General features: G+C 45.3%; 1 protein-coding gene and 1 non-coding gene across 2 annotated transcripts in view; both read left to right on the plus strand.

The window, feature by feature from the left end:
* The first annotated feature begins 8,291 nt into the window (after window positions 1-8,291).
* The window catches only part of SERINC5 (serine incorporator 5), a 131,427-nt gene continuing 121,240 nt past the window's right edge, over window positions 8,292-18,478 (plus strand). Inside the window, exon 1 of the mRNA XM_030193223.1 lies at window positions 8,292-8,534. Within this exon, the coding sequence (XP_030049083.1) occupies window positions 8,508-8,534 (27 nt within the window). The 5' untranslated portion in view covers window positions 8,292-8,507. The remainder of the gene's footprint in view (window positions 8,535-18,478) is intronic.
* LOC115463908 lies at window positions 16,315-16,420 on the plus strand. The gene has a single exon (XR_003941169.1). It is a non-coding gene; the product is annotated as a U6 spliceosomal RNA (small nuclear RNA).

Raw genomic sequence — 18,478 nt, forward strand, 5'->3', positions numbered from 1 at the left:
CTGCCTTGTGATTCCTGCAACTGAGTCTCGGCTGCTGCTGGGCTTATTAGCCATTTGGAAACTTCTGTGTTTGCCTTTGCATCGCCTAAGGCCCTGGTTTGTTGGTGCTTGCTGCACTTCTGCCTAGTCCAGTTTATAGTCTGTATTCTTGCCTGATTCTAGTTTAGTCTTTGTGTTGCTTCTTGTACTTTATTGCTTGTTTCCCAGTCTTGTTTCTTGTTTGTATGTCTTTGTCTAGTTCTAGGTTGTCTGTGTTTCTTGTTCAGTGGCTGCCTGGCAGCGTTCAGTTCTGTCTCTTGTCTACCAGTGTTTGTTCCCTGTTTCAGTGGCTGCTTGCAGCTTTCAGTTCTGTCCCTTGTCTGTCTGAGAGTCCTAGTCTAGCATTCTGCCTAGCCTCCCTATGTGCTGTAGTCCCGGAGTGTATCCTGCTGGTATCCAGTTCTGGCCCTGTCCGGCAAGTCCTGCCGGCCACCTGCACCCAGGGGCTCAACTCCTGAGGAACGGTGGTCAAGTGCAGGTGAAGTCTAGCTGGCCCTATCCCTGTGTGGGGTGCCTTATCCCTGTGTGGGGTGGTTTTGCCTGCCACTGCCGCTCCTCGGCAGTGGCCCAAGGGCTCACAAACCTAGTTCCTGCTTTTTGAAAACGTGACAGAATGCAAAGGCCATGAGCTCGGCAAGATCACCCAACCTGCTGGGCCTCCAGCCTAGAACTTCTGCTCCTGTTTCCCTTGTGAAGTTCGGTTCTGGCCTTATGATTGTTTTTGACCTTTTCATGACTCTGGAGGAATATCATAGAGAACTTTTATCTGATCCACGTGTGAGGAAGCTGCATGAAGCTTCAGCGGAGAGGAAGCGTGTCCGGCAGCTTGGGCGCATGGTGAACCCAGTTTCTGCCATTGATCCTAGGACCCTGCTCTGGGAATACCGTCACCTACTTGTCTCCGACCCAGCCCTGCGGGATACTCTGGAAGCTGCCATTGAGAGAGAGAGCATGTTGCGAAGCCTGAGGTCCAGGTGTTCCATCAGTCCATCCTGAGGGATGCTCTCAGCTGAATGGTACCGGAGTCCAGCCAAGTTCCAGCTCCGGCCAAGATGCTGAGTCCCAGCCGAGTTCCAGCTCCGGCCAAGATGCTGAGTCCGGTCCGAGTTCCAGCTCCCGCCAAGATGATGCTGAGTCCACTCTGAGTTTGAGTTCCAGCAAAGATGATGCTGAGTCCACTCCGAGTTTGAGTTCCAGCCAAGAAGATGCTGAGTCCCAGCCAAGTTCCAGCTCCGGCCAAGATGCTGAGTCCCAGCCGAGTTCCAGCTCCAGCCAAGATGCTGAGTCCGGTCCGAGTTCCAGCTCCCGCCAAGATGCTGCTGAGTCCACTCTGAGTTTGAGTTCCAGCCAAGATGATGCTGAGTCTACTTTGAGTTCCAGTTCCAGCCAAGATGCTGAATCCACTCCGGGTCCCGGTTCGGTTCCTGAGTCCAGTCCAAGTTCCAGTCCTGATTCCAGTCCGAGTTCTAGTCCTGATGTTAGTCCGAGTTCCAGTCCTGATTCCTGTTCCAGTTCCTGCCCAGCTGACCATGGTCATGTGTCGAAGCTCCTCCGTAGATTTCACCATTGTTATCCATGGAGACCTGAATTTCCTTTGGAGACCTGGAGCTCCCGTGGGGACACGGGAGCCTTGAGGGGGAGGTACTATCACGTCTGTGGTCGTGACCCCTCTCAGACTTACCTTATTTCTGGGGGTCAGCTTTTGAGCTGGCTTCTGTCTGTCCTTTCTGAGTTGGTTCTGTCTCTGTGTGCTGGCTGCTTCCAGTGTGACTCTAATTACTCCACTATACTGCACCTATGTGTGTTGCCTGACTTAGCTCTGTCTCTGTGTGCTGGCTGCTTCCAGCATGGCTCTGATTGCTCCACTGTGTTGCACCTGTGTATGCTTCCGTATGCTTTCTGCCTGCTTCTTGGTTTGCGCTCCCCTTGCCCTCTGGTGACCAGAACCAGTGGCTGCCATAGACTGTCTTGCTGTCTCTACCCGTTCCAGGCTTCAGCTCAGTCTGGTCCGGATCTTCCAGGCTGCCAGACTTGTCTTTCTTGTTTGTGCCTGCACAGCACCCGTAGCTGCCTTGTGATTGCTGCTGGACTTATTAGCCATTTGGAAACTTCTGTGTTTGCCTTTGCATTCCCTAAGGCCCTGGTTTGTTGGTGCTTGCTGCACTTCTGCCTAGTCCAGTTTATAGTCTGTATTCTTGCCTGATTCTAGTTTGTTTGTTTATTTATTTATTGCATTTGTAGTTTAGTCTTTGTGTTGCTTCTTGTACTTTATTGCTTGTTTCTTGTTTGTATGTTGTTGTCTAGTTCTAGGTTGTCTGTGTTTCTTGTTCAGTGGCTGCCTGGCAGCTTTCAGTTCTGTCTCTTATCTATCAGTGTTTTTTCCCTGTTTCAGTGGCTGTTTGCACCTTTCAGTTCTGTCCCTTGTCTTTCTGAGAGTCTTAGTCTAGTATTCTGTCTAGCCTCCCTGTGTGCTCTAGTCCCGGAGTGCATCCTGCTGGTATCCAGTTCCGGCCCTGTCCGGCAAGTCCTGCCGGCCACCTGCACCCAGGGGCTCTCAACGCCTGAGGAACGGTGGTCAAGTGCAGGTGAAGTCTAGCTGGCCCTGTCACAGTTCTGGTTGAAGCTAGTTCGAAAAATAGAATTGCACCATGTAGATAGATATGGTTTAACAAGAATGAGTTAGCATAAGTTTAGCAAAGTCTTGCTTTACCAATTTATTAGGTGTTTTTTTAAGGCAAAACCATATGTATGGCACAACAAAGTCCTCTTCAAGACTTAACACAATCGGAGCAGTTTGGTTATTCACAGTGTTGACTCCCACATTCTGGATCTTTTCATTCTACTTTGCCATAAAGAAACAGCGATTCAAGCTGAAATGTTCCAACTGTTGATTCAAACAGCTCTACACATGACTGTTTTGCTGACTGGCGTCCTCAGGAGCCATTCAACAATGCTGACCGATGTGGCATCTGTACTCATAATAATACAGCTTGTTATCAAAAAAGTTCAGAGAACCCTCCCAGGTGGGAATTCTTCTTGGGACTAACTGCCCAAAAATGCTAGCAATTTTTTAACAGCTGGACATTTTATTCACTGTAGGCATAAGAAGAGACTGATTTTTCCACTGGATGCATTGCTTATTACAACAGATGAACTTTAGGTTAAACCCTGTGTATGAAACATGTAAAAATTAATGATTAATGTGAAGAGAAGTTTAGTTCTCAGATAAGTGATAGGGTCTTATCTGATGTGTAATGTATTGAGATCTCAGCATCCTGAGTGGATTTGTAGTAAATTGTGTGCTCTAGGTTAATTCTTAAATTAATTTTGAATAATCCTTAGTTATATGTTTTCAACTATCCTTAGTATGTTTTGTGTGTATAGAAGAGAAATAGTGATGAATAATATATATCCCTAAATTTTGTATTTTTAATTTACTAGCCACTTGCAGTTTATACATAGGGTCTGCTTGACAGGTCTCCTGAGGAAGGCAAAAGTGCCAAAACACAACCAGTGTTGGGACTTTTTGTCAAGTGTATCCTGCTCACTGCATGTGAAGATTGTATTATGAAATAAAGAAGACTTTTCACTTGAACATTGTCCTGGTGTCTTCCATTGTTTGAGTTTGATAATCCCCTTTTCTATTCTCTACCTCCCCAGACCAGCAGTATTTAGCTTGTATTGACAGTGGCCCTTATCAGCATTTTCAGTGTCTGCAGTGGTTTTCAGGTGGTCAACAGTGGCATTGCAACACATCAGAACTCAGGCTCATAGTCTGTTGTGTTACTAACTCACAGTTGTGGTGCAGTGAGGCTGTGCTGCTGGTGATTGTGATGTTGCCAATGAAGGCTACAACAGCAGCCAGCAGTAGGTATCCCAGTAACAGCAACATTGATGGTAAAGGATGCAGGGGAAACAGCGGTGAGTGACTATGGTGTTGGTGGCAAAGGCTGTCGAGAGTAATGAGGGCAGTGGCCATAGAAAGTGGCGGCAATGATTGCAGTGAACAGTGACAGGCTGAATAATGTCCACTAGTACTGTGGAGAGTGCTGGGCTTCCTTATTTAGTTCTTGCTCCCAGGCCAGTGCACACTACACCTGTGTCAGAGCGCCTACTGCAAGTGGGAACTAGTCTCTAAGGCATAGATGATCCTGATTGGTAGTGCATGGTGTGTTTTCTTTGCAGTTAGCAGTGCACACGTACTGCCATGCACTATTGATACTATGCCCATACACATGAATATATATGAGACAGATCTGCATATAATGGGAGAAGGGCATGTATATCTATTTTAAATGTTGCCATGCGCTTGATCTAGTAAGGGTGGTTACAAAATATGTTCAGATGATTAAATAAACTTGAATATAACAGATTTCACACTATGCACCAGCAGATGTGCCTGGTTGTAACCACTTTCAAAGTGTCTCTCTGTGTGTGCTTTGTAGATGAGGAAACCACTGTTTAACTCTGTACTCTTAGCCTATGGATCAGATAGACCACCAAACACCTTCCCAGACAGCTCTAGAGCTCTTCTGTGTGGCACCTGATAGATCACACCTTCATGGCAGAGATAAGGTACAACTCAGCTAGTGTTGCTTCTTATAGCAGCAAACGTTCTATTAAGTATATACTTATTTTTTTCCAGGAGAATTATGTAAAGTGTGAACAATGGCAACTATGTTCTTACTACCAAGAGTTCTCTAGGACATAGAATCTCAAGTTAGAACATTCTAGAACAGGGTGTTCTCAACCCAGTATTTGGATCACACCTAGCCAGTCTGGTTTTCCAGGATATCCCCAATGAATATACATGAGTTAATTTGCATGCAGTGCCTTCACTATACGCACGTTTAGTTCATGCATATTCAAAACCTGAACTGCTTCGGTGTGTCCTGAAGTCTTGGTTAAGAACGCTTGTTCTAGAACAATTTCAAGGCCCAGATAAGAATGTCATCAGAAATGTTTGGGGCCAGCCCTTTTGCAATGATTTTACTCTGGTCTGTTCATCAACTAGTGCACATAAATCAAAGGAAAGTGAGAGATTTTGCAACAATTATAAAATTCTTGAATTTTATAATTGTTGCAAATCTCTCCCTTCCTTTGGATTTTGTGCATAGTTTTCCACATTCCAGCAATGCCTCATCTCTGGTTACTTCGAGATCACTGTGTCCTTTGTAGCCTTCTGGTTACTTCAGAGATCACAGTGTTCTTTGTAGCACGTATCTGTTCTTAGCCAGTCTCCTCATTGCCACCTTTCTCACATGAAGGTTCGCTTCAATGATTAATCCTTGTAGGTCTTGCTATTTCATCTGATATAGGTGGCATATATTAAAACAATGTTTGAAACAGGTACAAAGGAAGTAGTGGTTGGAAGTTTTGCAGTGAACTGATTTATATTTTCTACTTAGAATATAACAAATAGTAATAGTGCAGGGGTTCTCCACTCCAGTCATTGGGACATACTCAACCACTCAAGTTTTCAGGATATCCATAATGAATATGCATATATGGAGGTCAGTGCATGCAAATTTATCTCTATCCATATTCATTGTGGGTATCCTGATACCTGACTAGTTATGTGTGTCCTGAGGACTGGGTTGAGAACTCCTGCGATAGCGCATTGCTTTAGATTTCTGACTTAAAAATGTCTTTGATATTCACAAGACTAATGATGGAATTATAGAAGACTAGTAAACATGCACTCCGAGTTCCAGCTTGGCCCCCTCCCTCCCTCCCTCCCTCTCCCTCCCTCCTCTGAGTTCCAGGGCCCCCTCTCATCCAAGTTCCATGCCCCCTCCCTCCCCTCCGAGTTCCAGACCCCCGCACCTCCCTCACTCTCTCTCCTCCAAATGGCAGCCCGACCTGCGTTGCCCGCCCTCTTTTCCCAGTCCTCCTCCGCCTGCCCCTCGCCTTCCTGTGTGCCGCCCAGAATTTAAAAGATCTTACCTCGGGGTCTGGCAGCAGCAGTGAAAAGCGAGCAGGCACGGCGCTTCAGCCTGCCTTCCCTTCTGTCTCAGCTCTGCCTCTGGTCCCGCCCTCATTCCTGTTTCCGGAAGGGCGGGACCAGAGGTAGAGCTGAGAGAGAAGGGAAGGCAGGCTGAAGCACCGTGCCTGCTTGCCTTTCACTGCTGCTGCCAGACCCCGTGGTAAGAACTTGTAAATTCTGGGCAGTACGCAGGAAGGCAAGGGGCAGGTGGAAGACTGTGAGAAGAGGGCGGGCAACGCAGGTCGGGCTGCCATTTGGAGGGGAGAGAGTGAGGGAGGTGCGGGGGTCTGGAACTCAGAGAGGGGAAGGAGGGAGGGGGCGATTCTCCCGCGATTGTATCCTCACCTCCAACGTTCTGTGGTTGGCTGGTGCTGGTTTCCCTTCCCTCTCACTGATCCGCCCTATGATGTCATCACGTTCAGACATGAGGGTGGGCCAATGGGAATTGTGTTACGAACCCAGGCATCTAGACGTAGAACATTGGAGGTGCAAATTATTATATAGGATAATGTGTTATAGAAGTGCAATGACTGAAATAATGAGAATACAGATAACAGCAATAAATCTTTATTGCTTTATCTTAGATATCAGCAACACCTACAGTCAGCCATAAATTTACATAAACTTTTCTACGTATGCCTGGCTTCCTCAAAGAGCAAGGGGAATCTCTCACTAAAATAGCTTGCTTCCGGGACTAGTTTTATACATGTCAAAGCCCAGGGCAGAAACTTGAAAGGGGTCCCTATTGCCTACTGAGAAGGCTTGGGGGCCCCTGTGACATGGAGGCCTGTGATTGCCACCCCTGTTTGCTTTTCCACTTTAACAGTGAAGGATCGCAATGTCAGTGCTTTAAGAAATCTGGCAGTTGCTGTAGTTCAGCTTGTCTCTTTATGCAATTGCGCAGTGTGTACAGAGTGGATCACAATATGAAAGGGACACAGCATGGTGGATTTCTTCCTCTCCCCAAACAAGGCCTGGACCCCCACACAGTCCTAATGGAATGAAGGAGTAGGCTAGTGGTTAGAACAGTGGGCTGAGGACCAGGGAAACCCAGTTTATCCTACTGCAGCTCCTTGTGATCTTGGGCAACTCACTTGTATGTCCTCTGGGGAAAGTGAATACCTAAGTACCTTAATGTTACTCACCTAGAGCCACTATTGAAGCGGCACAAGATAAACTCAAATGACAAGGTGGGTCTCCAATACTGACCTGCTAAGTTTCCTGCAACAGACAGGTTATCTCCAATACTCCCAATAGGGCAGGCTAAGCTAATGCAGAAGGGCGGGGGGGGGGGGGGGGGAGGCAGTGGTGTGCCTGTGTTAAACGTCTCCTGTAGTTTTTTTGTCTGCTGGCAGGCTCTTATTCCCTTCCTAGAGGTAGACATCAAGGATCATGATTGAGGCCCCTCTGAAAATGAGAACATTATGAAGGGGTAGGGCTGGTCTGACCACTAAGCACGACTAGACAGCAACTGCAGTTTAAGCAACAATGGGTCCTGAGTCCTGACAGCCACCCAAACCAAACCATGGCACGGAATTTAACCTGCGTTTTTACAGGATTTTTGTTTATCAAAATCTTGGAGAGGCGGTAGGCTAGGGGCCCGAAAGTTGAGGGGGAGGAGGGTGTAGATTTGAAGGTTCACCTAGGATGTCCCCTAGACTTGCACTAGCTCTGGGAAGGAGAGAGGAAGAGAACCAACGTTGGGAAAAGACTGGGTGAACTCTTCCTCCACTGCTACTGGCCATTTCACTGTTTAAATAAAGTTTGCTTGCTTTAGATAAGCAACTTGCAGCTCTATTTTACAGAAAGAGGTTCTATAATTCAGGAACAAAGGTTAAGAAACAAAAACAAGGCGAGCTCTTCTGGTGTGGAGGAGTAAACCCGCAGCCGCTCTGGTGATCTCGAGCTTACCACTGTAAAAAGCTGTGGTGACAGAGAAATACCTAGAGTACCTGATCTAATTTAGGTCAGGTGTGAGCTAAATACAAATCCCCTTCCCTTTTATTTCTGGGCCAACTTTAATCCGTCTGTTGGGTCAGCTCTGGGGCGCTAGCATCCCGTTCCTTAACTCAGAAGGAAGTGCGCACATGGCCTCGGGGGTGAGATGTGCCAACTTCAAGCTCCTGCAAAGAAGCTGGGGCTACACTTGTCTGCTTCCCCAGCTTCAGGTAAAGCCGAGCGGAAATGACAGCAACAGCACCAAGTTGAACTGACTAACTCACTTTATAGAAAGAAGCCTGGGCAGGGGAGGAGTAGGAGATCCCCGCATCGTAAGCACTTTCAACCCCTCCCACCAACATCGCAAGTGCTTTCCCCACTCCTCCCCCCACCGCAAACGCCACGCTCTCCTCCCTATCTCCGTCTGCCTGACGCTACTGCTTGGGGCGTGCGGAGGAGGATCTCTGGAGCTAGCACTCGGGTGAACCAGTGCAGCCCCGGCCCGATTGTGTGTTTGAAGATTCCACCATTGTCCGGAGGGAAAATGTCTCTTCGGTGCTGCGTGAGCCAGGTAAATGCACTGACTCCCACCCCCACGTCCCACGATATCCTTGAGTGTCGCCTGTCGGCGATTCCTGACACATATCGTCTGGTCTGGATGACCTCTGTTCAGGAATTGAAAACATTGTTTTCCGTTCTTGTCGGCGGAGTCATGTTTGCGGTGGAAAGACCTTGGCGCAGGGCCAGTGATGAACAGTGGGTGGATTTGGGGCAGAGATGTGCGTGCTGGGATCATTCCATAGGCAGATCCTGGGTTTGGAAAGCAAACCTTTCCAACAATTGATTCATCCCAGGGTGTGGGTTTCAGTCTGAAAAATTATGCATGTCACTAATAGTAAATGCGGTCTGTTCTTTTAGGAATTAAGATGTGAGGGTCTAAAAAAGAAAAAAACAAACAAACCCGACTCCCTCTAAAATACCACGTATGTGTTGGCGGACACCTGGAGTATTTCTGTAACTTCTGTAACTTTTTTTTTTATTTTTTTCACATAAAGGATGGAATTTGGACTGTTGTATTACAAATTGCTTGCTCTACAAATTCATTAAAACCTTACTTTTCTGGTTTCTGGTAACTTAGTCACCTTTTCCTAGAGATGGCCACATATAATGTAATTACAAGGGGATGCTCACGTGGCAGAGCTTTATGGTTGGTGTTAATGCTCATACCAAGTATTCTATAAAGCAGGTGCCCTCCTAATATTTGTGTTAAGCTGTTAGTACACATTGATTTAAAAGATGAAATTTCTCTCCAGTTTCCTGTAGAATTGTAGATGTTCTTGCTTCACTCAAGTTAATAGAACAGGGAACTTGTTCTTGTAGAAGTTGCTGCTGGCCTGCAATAGGCTTTGTGCACAGGTTAGCTTGACTCTTGCCTACATTTTGTGGTGCCCTTTGTATATGACCAAATGATTGTATCTTTGATCCCTATTGTAATTTTTGTCCTGCTTAGTATCTGTCAATTGAACAAGTTTCTTGCACTTGAGCTAACTACAGATCCCCCCTTATTTGCCTTTTTTGGATCCTCTATACCTAAAAGTGAATCAGAAACAAAGAATGGCTGTGTATTTTAAAATGTCCCATGCTTGATTTCAACTCCTAAACATTTCAGCTGCTTATTTTTAGCGTTTTAACCATTTTCCTCATTTTATCATAGCTAAAATCCTAGCAACTAGGTTGTCTAGAGTGCTACCAGATTAGTTCATGCCAATGAGGGAGACATGATTCTGGGGAGATAAGCCATAAATAACATTAAGCACATATTGCACCTTCTCTGGGCAGTCACAGAGGGCAAGAGTCCCACAGTGCAGCTAGCCATGAATACCTGAAAAGCATTCAATAGGGTGCATTAGGAATGTATATATATATTAATTTTTTTTTCTATTGAAAACTACATAGCCACAATGTAATTATAACAGTAACAATACAATAACAAATCACAGACAAAGGGCTGGCTATCCAACTAGGTAATCCATAGCATCAGCTAACAGTTTTACAGTAATTTCAGCAGGAGACAGGATCTTACAAAAGGATACACAGGTTCTTCACTGAACCACTCTCATCATTTAAAGGAAATGCACTGTTATCTTTTACGATCAGAAAGATCAGTCCTTGTATCTAATCAAGAACATAAGGTGCTTGTATTACTTAATATGAAAATAAATTGACATCCAAGTAAATGAGAAATACAAAAACATTTAATGTCTCATAATATAGTATAATGACTAAAAATATGAACAAAATATATGAGCCTGCCATGAGTGGGAAAGCGTGGGTACAAAAGTACAAAAAAATGTATGAAAAATTTTAAAAATATATAGAAAATGGGGGGGGGGGGGGGGTAACACATCTACCCTGGTGACCGATCTTAAGTTGTGTAATATTTAAAAACTGGATGATGTCCAACTACTGGACAGGAAGCAGTTAGTGTTCGGTTAGCTAGTGGCCTGTGAAATAAAAAAGAGAATGGAGATGAACTTACGCGTCATATAGTTGTTAATCTTGTAGTGGAACTGAAACGTCTCTCGCGTTGGAATAAAAAAGTGCTGTGTAATGAAATATGCATACATGTATGAATTGTTTAAAAATAGAGATACTTGCTCAAATGAAAATGGCTACATAGATACTAACTCAATGAAATAGCTACTTTGTGCACAAGTTACTTACGCCCTTTAAGTGATGTTTAAAGTGCTACTATTCAACATCGGAATTATTTTGACTAAAGGCGCTATCAATTTTAAATGAATCTCCTTACACTCGTCAAGGATAGCACTTCAGCAAGAATAATCTTACGGCTATCTATTAGAGAAAGTGACAAAATCTGCACAAGTTACATAGTGACTAAAACTGCATAGATAGACTCCCTGAGCAGGCCCTCTAGGCCAAAACACAGCTGTATCGAGTCTTGTTCATTGAGCAATAACTTTGGATTTTTATCTGGAGCGTCGTCCATTTTCTTGTTGAGTCATCTTCGCTGTTTTGTTTGTTATTTATATTTTTGCAAAGACTTGCTTCTTCTGTTTTTACATCAATACAGTGTGATGCCTACACAGCCTGGGCGGGAGGGCTTAGGTTTTTTTTTTTTTTTTTTTTGGGGGGGGGTCTTCCCTGCAGACTGATTGCAGCCTTGCAGAGCAGTGTCAGCCCATCTCTGCCAAGTACCTGCACAGGTCCTGCAGCCTTGGCAGCTGGAGATAAGTGAGCTGCTATAACGGAGGAGTATGAGCAATTTGCTCAGGCTGCAGGAGCAGGACTTTGCTGAACACAAGTGTGCCCATGTGACGACTTCAGCGGTATAGTACCACTTCCTCCAAGTCCTCCTGCACTAGTTGCTGTTACTAAGTTTAGGAGGAGGCAGGATTGGGGGCCACCTTGGAGAACTCCTGGATAGGTGAGAATCTGATGGTACACTTCTTTGGCCAATCATACTCGGGGGGGGGGGGGGGCTGGGGAGGCAGGGCTTGGGTTCCAGTGAGGTCAGACACTGGCTTGCATCTGATTGAGCTCAGACTTTGGTCTCACGCTCAGCTGTTTCTGGGACCGGAAGTTCGGAGGCCCTATCAGCTGCAGCTGGGTCTGACTGCCTGTAGAGGGGAGAAGCAGAGATATGGAGAAATACTTTTTTTTCCTTTTAATACTTTCTAACTTATAACTCGTACAAGTAAAAGTATTGCCTATTGAGCATAAGTACTGTACAAGTACTTTACTACCCATCTCTGATCCTAATAGTCTAGATCTTCTTGTTGAGGGAACTTTTTCATACTTGATGAAGTGCCCAAAGGTGAGAAAATATTGGGTAGAGATTCAGTGCTCAATTGAGGAGCTGTTTGATTTGACATACCACAAAAATGCTGTGTCATATCAGATGACTTGGACCCCAGGGTGTTTTTATTGGATTTAATCTCTGTATCAGGAGACAAAAAGCGCAGAAAGTTTAATAGCTATGTGTGTCACTGCAGCTTGGTGTGAGATGCTGATCATTGGAAGCTGTTGGACCTAACTGGCTGACAACAGTGGATTAGGCTATATCAAGTTGGCTTTGTGGAAAAGCTAATGGTGACAAAAACTAATGATGAATTAGATGTGACAGTTAAATATGTGAACATCTGGAATGTTTTGGAAAGTATATCCACTTGTGGGAGATGTCAAGGGCTATACCTCTAGGTCTGAAGTAGGGTCTGTCTGAGAGACTCATGGATCAGTATGATATGGAAAATCAGGTGGAAAGTATGGAGCATATGGGCAATTTTATAACCTAGGTCAGTGGTCTTCATTAATTTTTAAGCTGGGGCAACTTTGGATTCTAATGAGCTGAAGGAGAGCTACCAAATATCTTCCCATGCAGGCCACAACGCTGCTGACCAATATTGTCAATGACAGCACCCCTACCAGCCCACCTTCAAAACTTCATTGGGGATATCCTCAAGGTTGTGAGCACTTCCAAATGCATTTTCTTTTATCTATGAAGAAATACTTCAGACATGTGGCTCTTCCCATCCCCTGTCCCCTTTCAGTTCCTGAGCCAGGGCAGAATAGCAGGAACCCCCCCCCCCCCCCCCAAAAAAAAAAAAAAAAAAAACACAGACAATGGGGACCACCCAGAGGTCTCGGGGGCTGCCACTGAAGAACATGCATGTGTCAATGTTTAGAATACTAGCATGTATAGAATCAAGATGGCGTCAGGAACGGTTGTGTGGTCTGGAAACTACTGAGACTCGACATAGCCTTGGCGAGAGGATTTGTCTCCCTGATCCTAGGATGGGGAGACAGTAGTCCCTACCTCCGTCGGCTTGCTGCCGACACCAACCTCTCGCCAAACGACATTGGAGAGCTTTGAAGTTACGACCCTTGGAGTGCAGATACCTGCTTTGAGGGCTCGGCCTCCTTTGGTGCAGAGTGCAGCATTGAGGGAGCGACGTTGAGCCCTCCTCCTACCAAGCTCCTTCGCGACAAGGAGGTGATTTGCTGCCTGCGGGGCCATGACAGCTTGAGGCCTTGGAATCGATCAGGCCTTCAACGTCTGTGGGAGGAGGACCACGAGTACTTCGACCCCGGGTAAAGAAATATCGGAACAGGAGCAAATGCAGGACATTGCTCCTGGTTGCCCGGGGCTTCACAACCGAGAGTATCGGAGGATTAATAAGACCTGCTGTGGTGACTATGAACAAACTATGGGACGCTATCCAAGGTGTGAATAAAACTTTACTCTTGATGAATACTTCTGTTAAAGGTGAAATAATGGAATTAAAACAAACTAATCAAAGACTGTCTGATGATGCTCAAGAACAGAAAGTAAAATTGTAAGATAGAAGGAGAAGTCGAAAAAACTGCAGAATCTGACCGTGGCTTTAATTAAAGAAAGAGAAATCCAAGATAAAAGTTGGAATACCTTAGAAAATAATGGTTGTAGGAACAACCTGAGACTATTAAATTTTCCAAAATCGCCTTTGATTACAGCCGGTGGACATGCTTAAGAAATATTTTGGCGATATATTGGGGATCCCAGTGGAGGGATATCTCCCCCATAACACGGACCCAATATATAACAGGGAGACCTGGATCTACTAAAGAGCAACCTCAGGCTGTTCCTAATTTAACCTTACAGAATTCTTGGAGAACTCTCTTGAACTTATTACCGAAAGAATGACGTTAATAGTAACTTTCGTTCTTGAACTAGACAGAAATAATATTCTTCGGACGTATTTTTGCCATATAAATTATCTTTCTTTGGGCAAAAGATTCGGGTTTTTCCTGACCTGGCAAGAAGTACACAAAGAGGAGATAAGAATTATTGATGTATAAATCAAGAATTCTTAAATTAGGAGTACTTTTTTGTTAAAATTTCCTTGTAAATGTCATGTCTCCTTTGAATTGGCAAATTATATTTTCTTTACTCCCAAGAAATTGTTAGAATTTATTGAATCAAGAGAAAGGGTTGGACCACCTGTAGATTTGCCTCCCTAGTTAGAAATGCTTGTACATTGGCTGCAGACATCTGATTTCTCCCTACCATTTTGTAACTTAATGTAATTTAACTTACCATAAATTTTCCATTTGTAACTATTTCCTTGTTTTCTTGATTCAAAATTATTGTGGACAAAGTTAAGATGAAGATTTCTAAACTATATTATTATTTGATATAAGCAGGGCTTTTTTGAGGGGGTACTGAGTACCGGCACCTTTTCCACTGTCTGCTAAACTTGGTTCTCATATTTTAATGAAAGAGCTCAGGTTCTACATAAAAAGTATGCCTTGTCATAGATTCTATGAGTGGTTGCAGGGGTCCTGGCTATTGTGGGGTGGCTCCCTCAATGATCACTCCACCCCTGAACGGTGGCCTGGCATTTGAGTACCGGCACCTTTTTGCTAGACAAAATGCACTGGATATAAGTATATATTGCCTTTTGTTTTATGATTGCTGATATTCCAAACATTTATGTTCATTGATATAAATGTAAATCAATAAATATAAAATAAAAAAAAGAAGTACTAGCATGTATGTGTATAAATGCTGGCAGGGCACCTATTCTGCAAAACACCTGCATAGCTTACATAGTGTGTATTTGCAAGGGGGCATACACGAGGGCAAAGCATGGTGGGACATAGGTGGGTTCCAACTTACATTCATAACTTACAGAATATTATAAGTTTCATTCATCTGTTGCACTTACACAGCTGTATGGCTATCATAATTAATTAGTTCATTTGAATGCTTGCTATACCGCTATAGCTGAACACAGATCTAAGCGGTTAACAGAATTCAGAAAGGAACTCATATAAAATAGGAAAGCAAAAGACAGTGTCAACCAAATTCTTAACCATATTCTGGGTGTAAGAGGGAAAGGTCTAGAAACAGGAGGAGGGGAAGCAAAGTAAGAACAGATCTCGATGGTCTGGCCAACTAGTCACTAAAAGCATGCCAAAAAAGCCAAATCCTATGACTTTTTAAAACCTGAGTAGGATAACTCAGCACAGGTGTCACTGGGGAGACTGTTTAATAACATTGGAGCCAGAAAGTAGAAGGCACTGCCCTGCGAACAGCTAAATATTTCAGTGTTTTCATAACCAGCTTTCCTTTTGTATAATAGGCTCCTACTGCATGTCCTCCGGGCATTAATTGGAGGTACACAGTTGTAGAACTGCCCGCTAGGTCATCTTTGGGACAGATCCAGGGTGAGGGGAAGGAGGGTTAATGTACCTTGAAAGAGTCTGTTATGATATGCTGGGTGTATGTTCCTACAAATGTTTTATTCAATGGTAGATGAAAGGGGGCAGATTATGTTTGCTAATAAAACTAGCTATATTGGGGCTCATTTTCAAAGCACTTAGACTGATAAGTTTCTATAGTAACCTATGGAACTTTGTAAGTCTAAGTGCTTTGAAAACACATCTCTGTTATAGCAAGAACATGTTCTATGTAAAAGTACCCTAAAAAATCCCTTTACAGGAAGTGGGAAATGCATACTGAAAGCATTACAAAATTAGTAATTGTATTTAGGATTTTACTTTGTAACTAAGCTTCAGTGTCTTCATCCACAATTTTTCATAATTCCCCAAGTTTGATGTCATTCTTCCCATGGATTAGTCCTCACCAGGGACAGGGGAGATCTCTCTAGCGTTTTGATCATGTTTATGTAGAGATGTTGCTGAATTGTGTTGGAAGACTTGACCACTAATGCTGAAGTTTGCATGCTCTGTTAATATAGATTCCTGCCTTGTCTCCATATGCTATAAGATTAGTCTGGAAAAGGGTGCAGAAACTTCCACATCAGTTCCATCATCTGAGGAGCTCTTTGCACTCCTGTGGCTTTCTGAATTCCAGCTTAAGGGGTGGGTCCATTCAGCAGTCTTGCTGCCTAATGGAATGGAAAAATTACAGCCTTTTACTGACTGAAAGCAACCTGCACAGAAAAAAAAACTCCCAAACTATTTCAAAGACTGTTTTGAATCCAGTTACATTGAAATGTTTTATTAAGAGGACAGTTGAGCTGCAGTCAGGGCAGGGTTAAAGCTTAGGCAATTAGACATCTGTGTTGGGCTCAAATTAGAGAATGACACAGGGACAGAGGGTTGCGGAGACGGGATGGGACAGATCCCACGGGGGCAGGGATGGGGACAGAGCCCATAGGGACAGGGACAAACCTTGTCCCCGTGTCATTTTCTAGTTGGAAGGGTAGAGGGTGGTGGTCGGAAGGAGGGTTATTATAGCTGCTCATTGTTATTTTTGTTTTCTATTGTAATTTATACACAACAGTTGCACAGCATTTTTATACTTTAATAAAAAGATTTAAATAGTGCTCGCTTCGGCAGCACATATACTAAATAGGAACGATACAGAGAAGGTTAGCATGGCCCCTGCGCAAGGATGACACGCAAATTCGTGAAGCATTCCATATTTATTTGGAGCCAGATTCGGAGGTTTATGGCCGCAACAATACAGGCGTCGGTGGGTGGGACCTGGCACCATTTTGTGCTAAATACGCAATCAGCATTCAAGACGAAGGCTGAAGGACTAGGACGTGGTGCCGCAAGCTATGTCTGGTGGCCCGCAAAAGTATTCTACAACGGTGGATATCACCAGAATCACCAGCATACTGGCAATGGAGAAACCAGGTACATGAATTGGCTACATGGGAAGCCAGGGAGGCGAAAGGGGCTCTGAAGTGGAAAAAATATTTTCTATCGGTTTGGAATCAGTATATACAGGGGTTAAGTCCACGAGGGAGAAGCTTGCTTCTTAACTTGTTGTAGACTCAAACTGGGAGCTAATAACTCAACATGTTTTTTCTCCTCGGCAAGGGTTGGTACTAGGGGGAGAGAGGGCCTACCTGGACTATCAGAAACCAAGTTCAGGGAAGCAGGGAGGAAATGAGAGTTTACAGAGGGAAGGGGAAGGGAGGGAGGGGAAAGTTGGGAGGAGGGGACGGGGGAACAGGGACTGGGACATATATTAAAAGACAGGAGGAAGGTGGTCAATAATACATTATAAGACAGTGGGGGGGGGGGAGGGGGGAACAGAAGGTGGATGATTAGGTGTTTCGTTATGTCAGTGTTAAAATGAAGAATTAGTGCTATGAGATTGTTATTACACCTAAAGACAAGTGTGTAATTTTGATGTTACTATTACAAAATTGTTGAAATAGAATGTAGAGGGGAGGAGTGGGACAAATAGCTAAAAGATTGCAGATGGACTGCAAGACTCTGGTTATTTGGAGTGTACTTCCAAGTTGGAATTTTTGTAAAATAAGATTGTGGAATATGTTGTTTTTCTCTGATCTGTCATCAATAAAAAATGTTGAACCATAAAAAGATTTAATATAAAATCATAAGTGTTCAAGACTTCTGTAGATGAGGACAGAGCAGTGGCGTAGCAAGGGCGGGGCGGTGGGGGCGGTCCGCCCCGGGTGTCATCGGGTGGGGGGGGGGGGGTGCTCCGCTCCCGCTGCTCCGCCTTCAAAATTTTTTTTTTCGAGGCGCTGGAAAGTGGCAGGCAGCGCGCCTCGCGTCTGCCCTGCTAGTAAAGAAGATCTCGCTGACATCGTCGCCCTTCCCACATTGAGTCCCGCCCGCCCTTGCGGTAATAGGAAGTTGCCTCAGAGGAGGGCGGGACTCAATGTGGGAAAGGCGACTACGTCAGCGAGATCTTCTTTACTAGCAGGGCAGACGCAAGGCCTGCCACTTTCCGGCGCTTCGAAGACACAATTTTTTAAAGCAGGACAGGGTAGGAGAACGGATTCTCGGGTCGGGGACTCAGAGGGGAGAAGGGGATTGGGGGGGCGCTCAGAGGGGTGCTTAAAGGGGATTAGGGAGGGTGGGAGAGCATCAAGGAGGGGAGAAGGGGATTGGGGAAGGGTGGGGGAGCTCAGAGGGGTTGCTTAAAGGGGATTAGGGAGACTGGAGAGCTCAGAGAGGGGAGAAGGGGGATGGGGGAGGGGTGGGGGACCTCAGAGGGGTGCTTAAAGGGGGTTAGGGAGGGTGGGCGAGCTCAGAGAGGGGAGAAGGGGATTGGGGAGGGGTGGGGGAGCTCAGAGGGGTGCTTAAAGGGGATTGGGGAGGGTGGGAGAGCATCAAGGAGGGGAGAGGGGGATTGGGGAGGGGAGGGGTGGGGAGCTCAGAGGGTGCTTAAAGGGGATTAGGGAGGGTGGGAGAGCATCAAGGAGGGGAGGAGGGGATTGGGGAGGGGTGAGGGACCTCAGAGGGTGCTTAAAGGGGATTAGGGAGGGTGGGGGAGCTCAGATGGGTGCTCAGAGAGGGGAGAAGGGGATTGGGGGGGGAGGGGAGTGCTCAGATGGGAGAAGGGGTCTGAAGCTGGAACTGGGGTCTGACATGGGGGCAGGAGGGAGAATGGGTCCATGCCTGGGGCAGGTGGGAGAATGGGTCTGGGGCTGAAAGGGGGGGATGCAAGGCATGTGGTGGATGAAGGGACTGGAACTGGGGGCTGAAAAGAGGGGGCAGAGA

The sequence above is a fragment of the Microcaecilia unicolor genome, chromosome 2 (genome assembly GCF_901765095.1).
Source record: "Microcaecilia unicolor chromosome 2, aMicUni1.1, whole genome shotgun sequence".
Classification (NCBI taxonomy): Eukaryota; Metazoa; Chordata; class Amphibia; order Gymnophiona; family Siphonopidae; genus Microcaecilia; species Microcaecilia unicolor.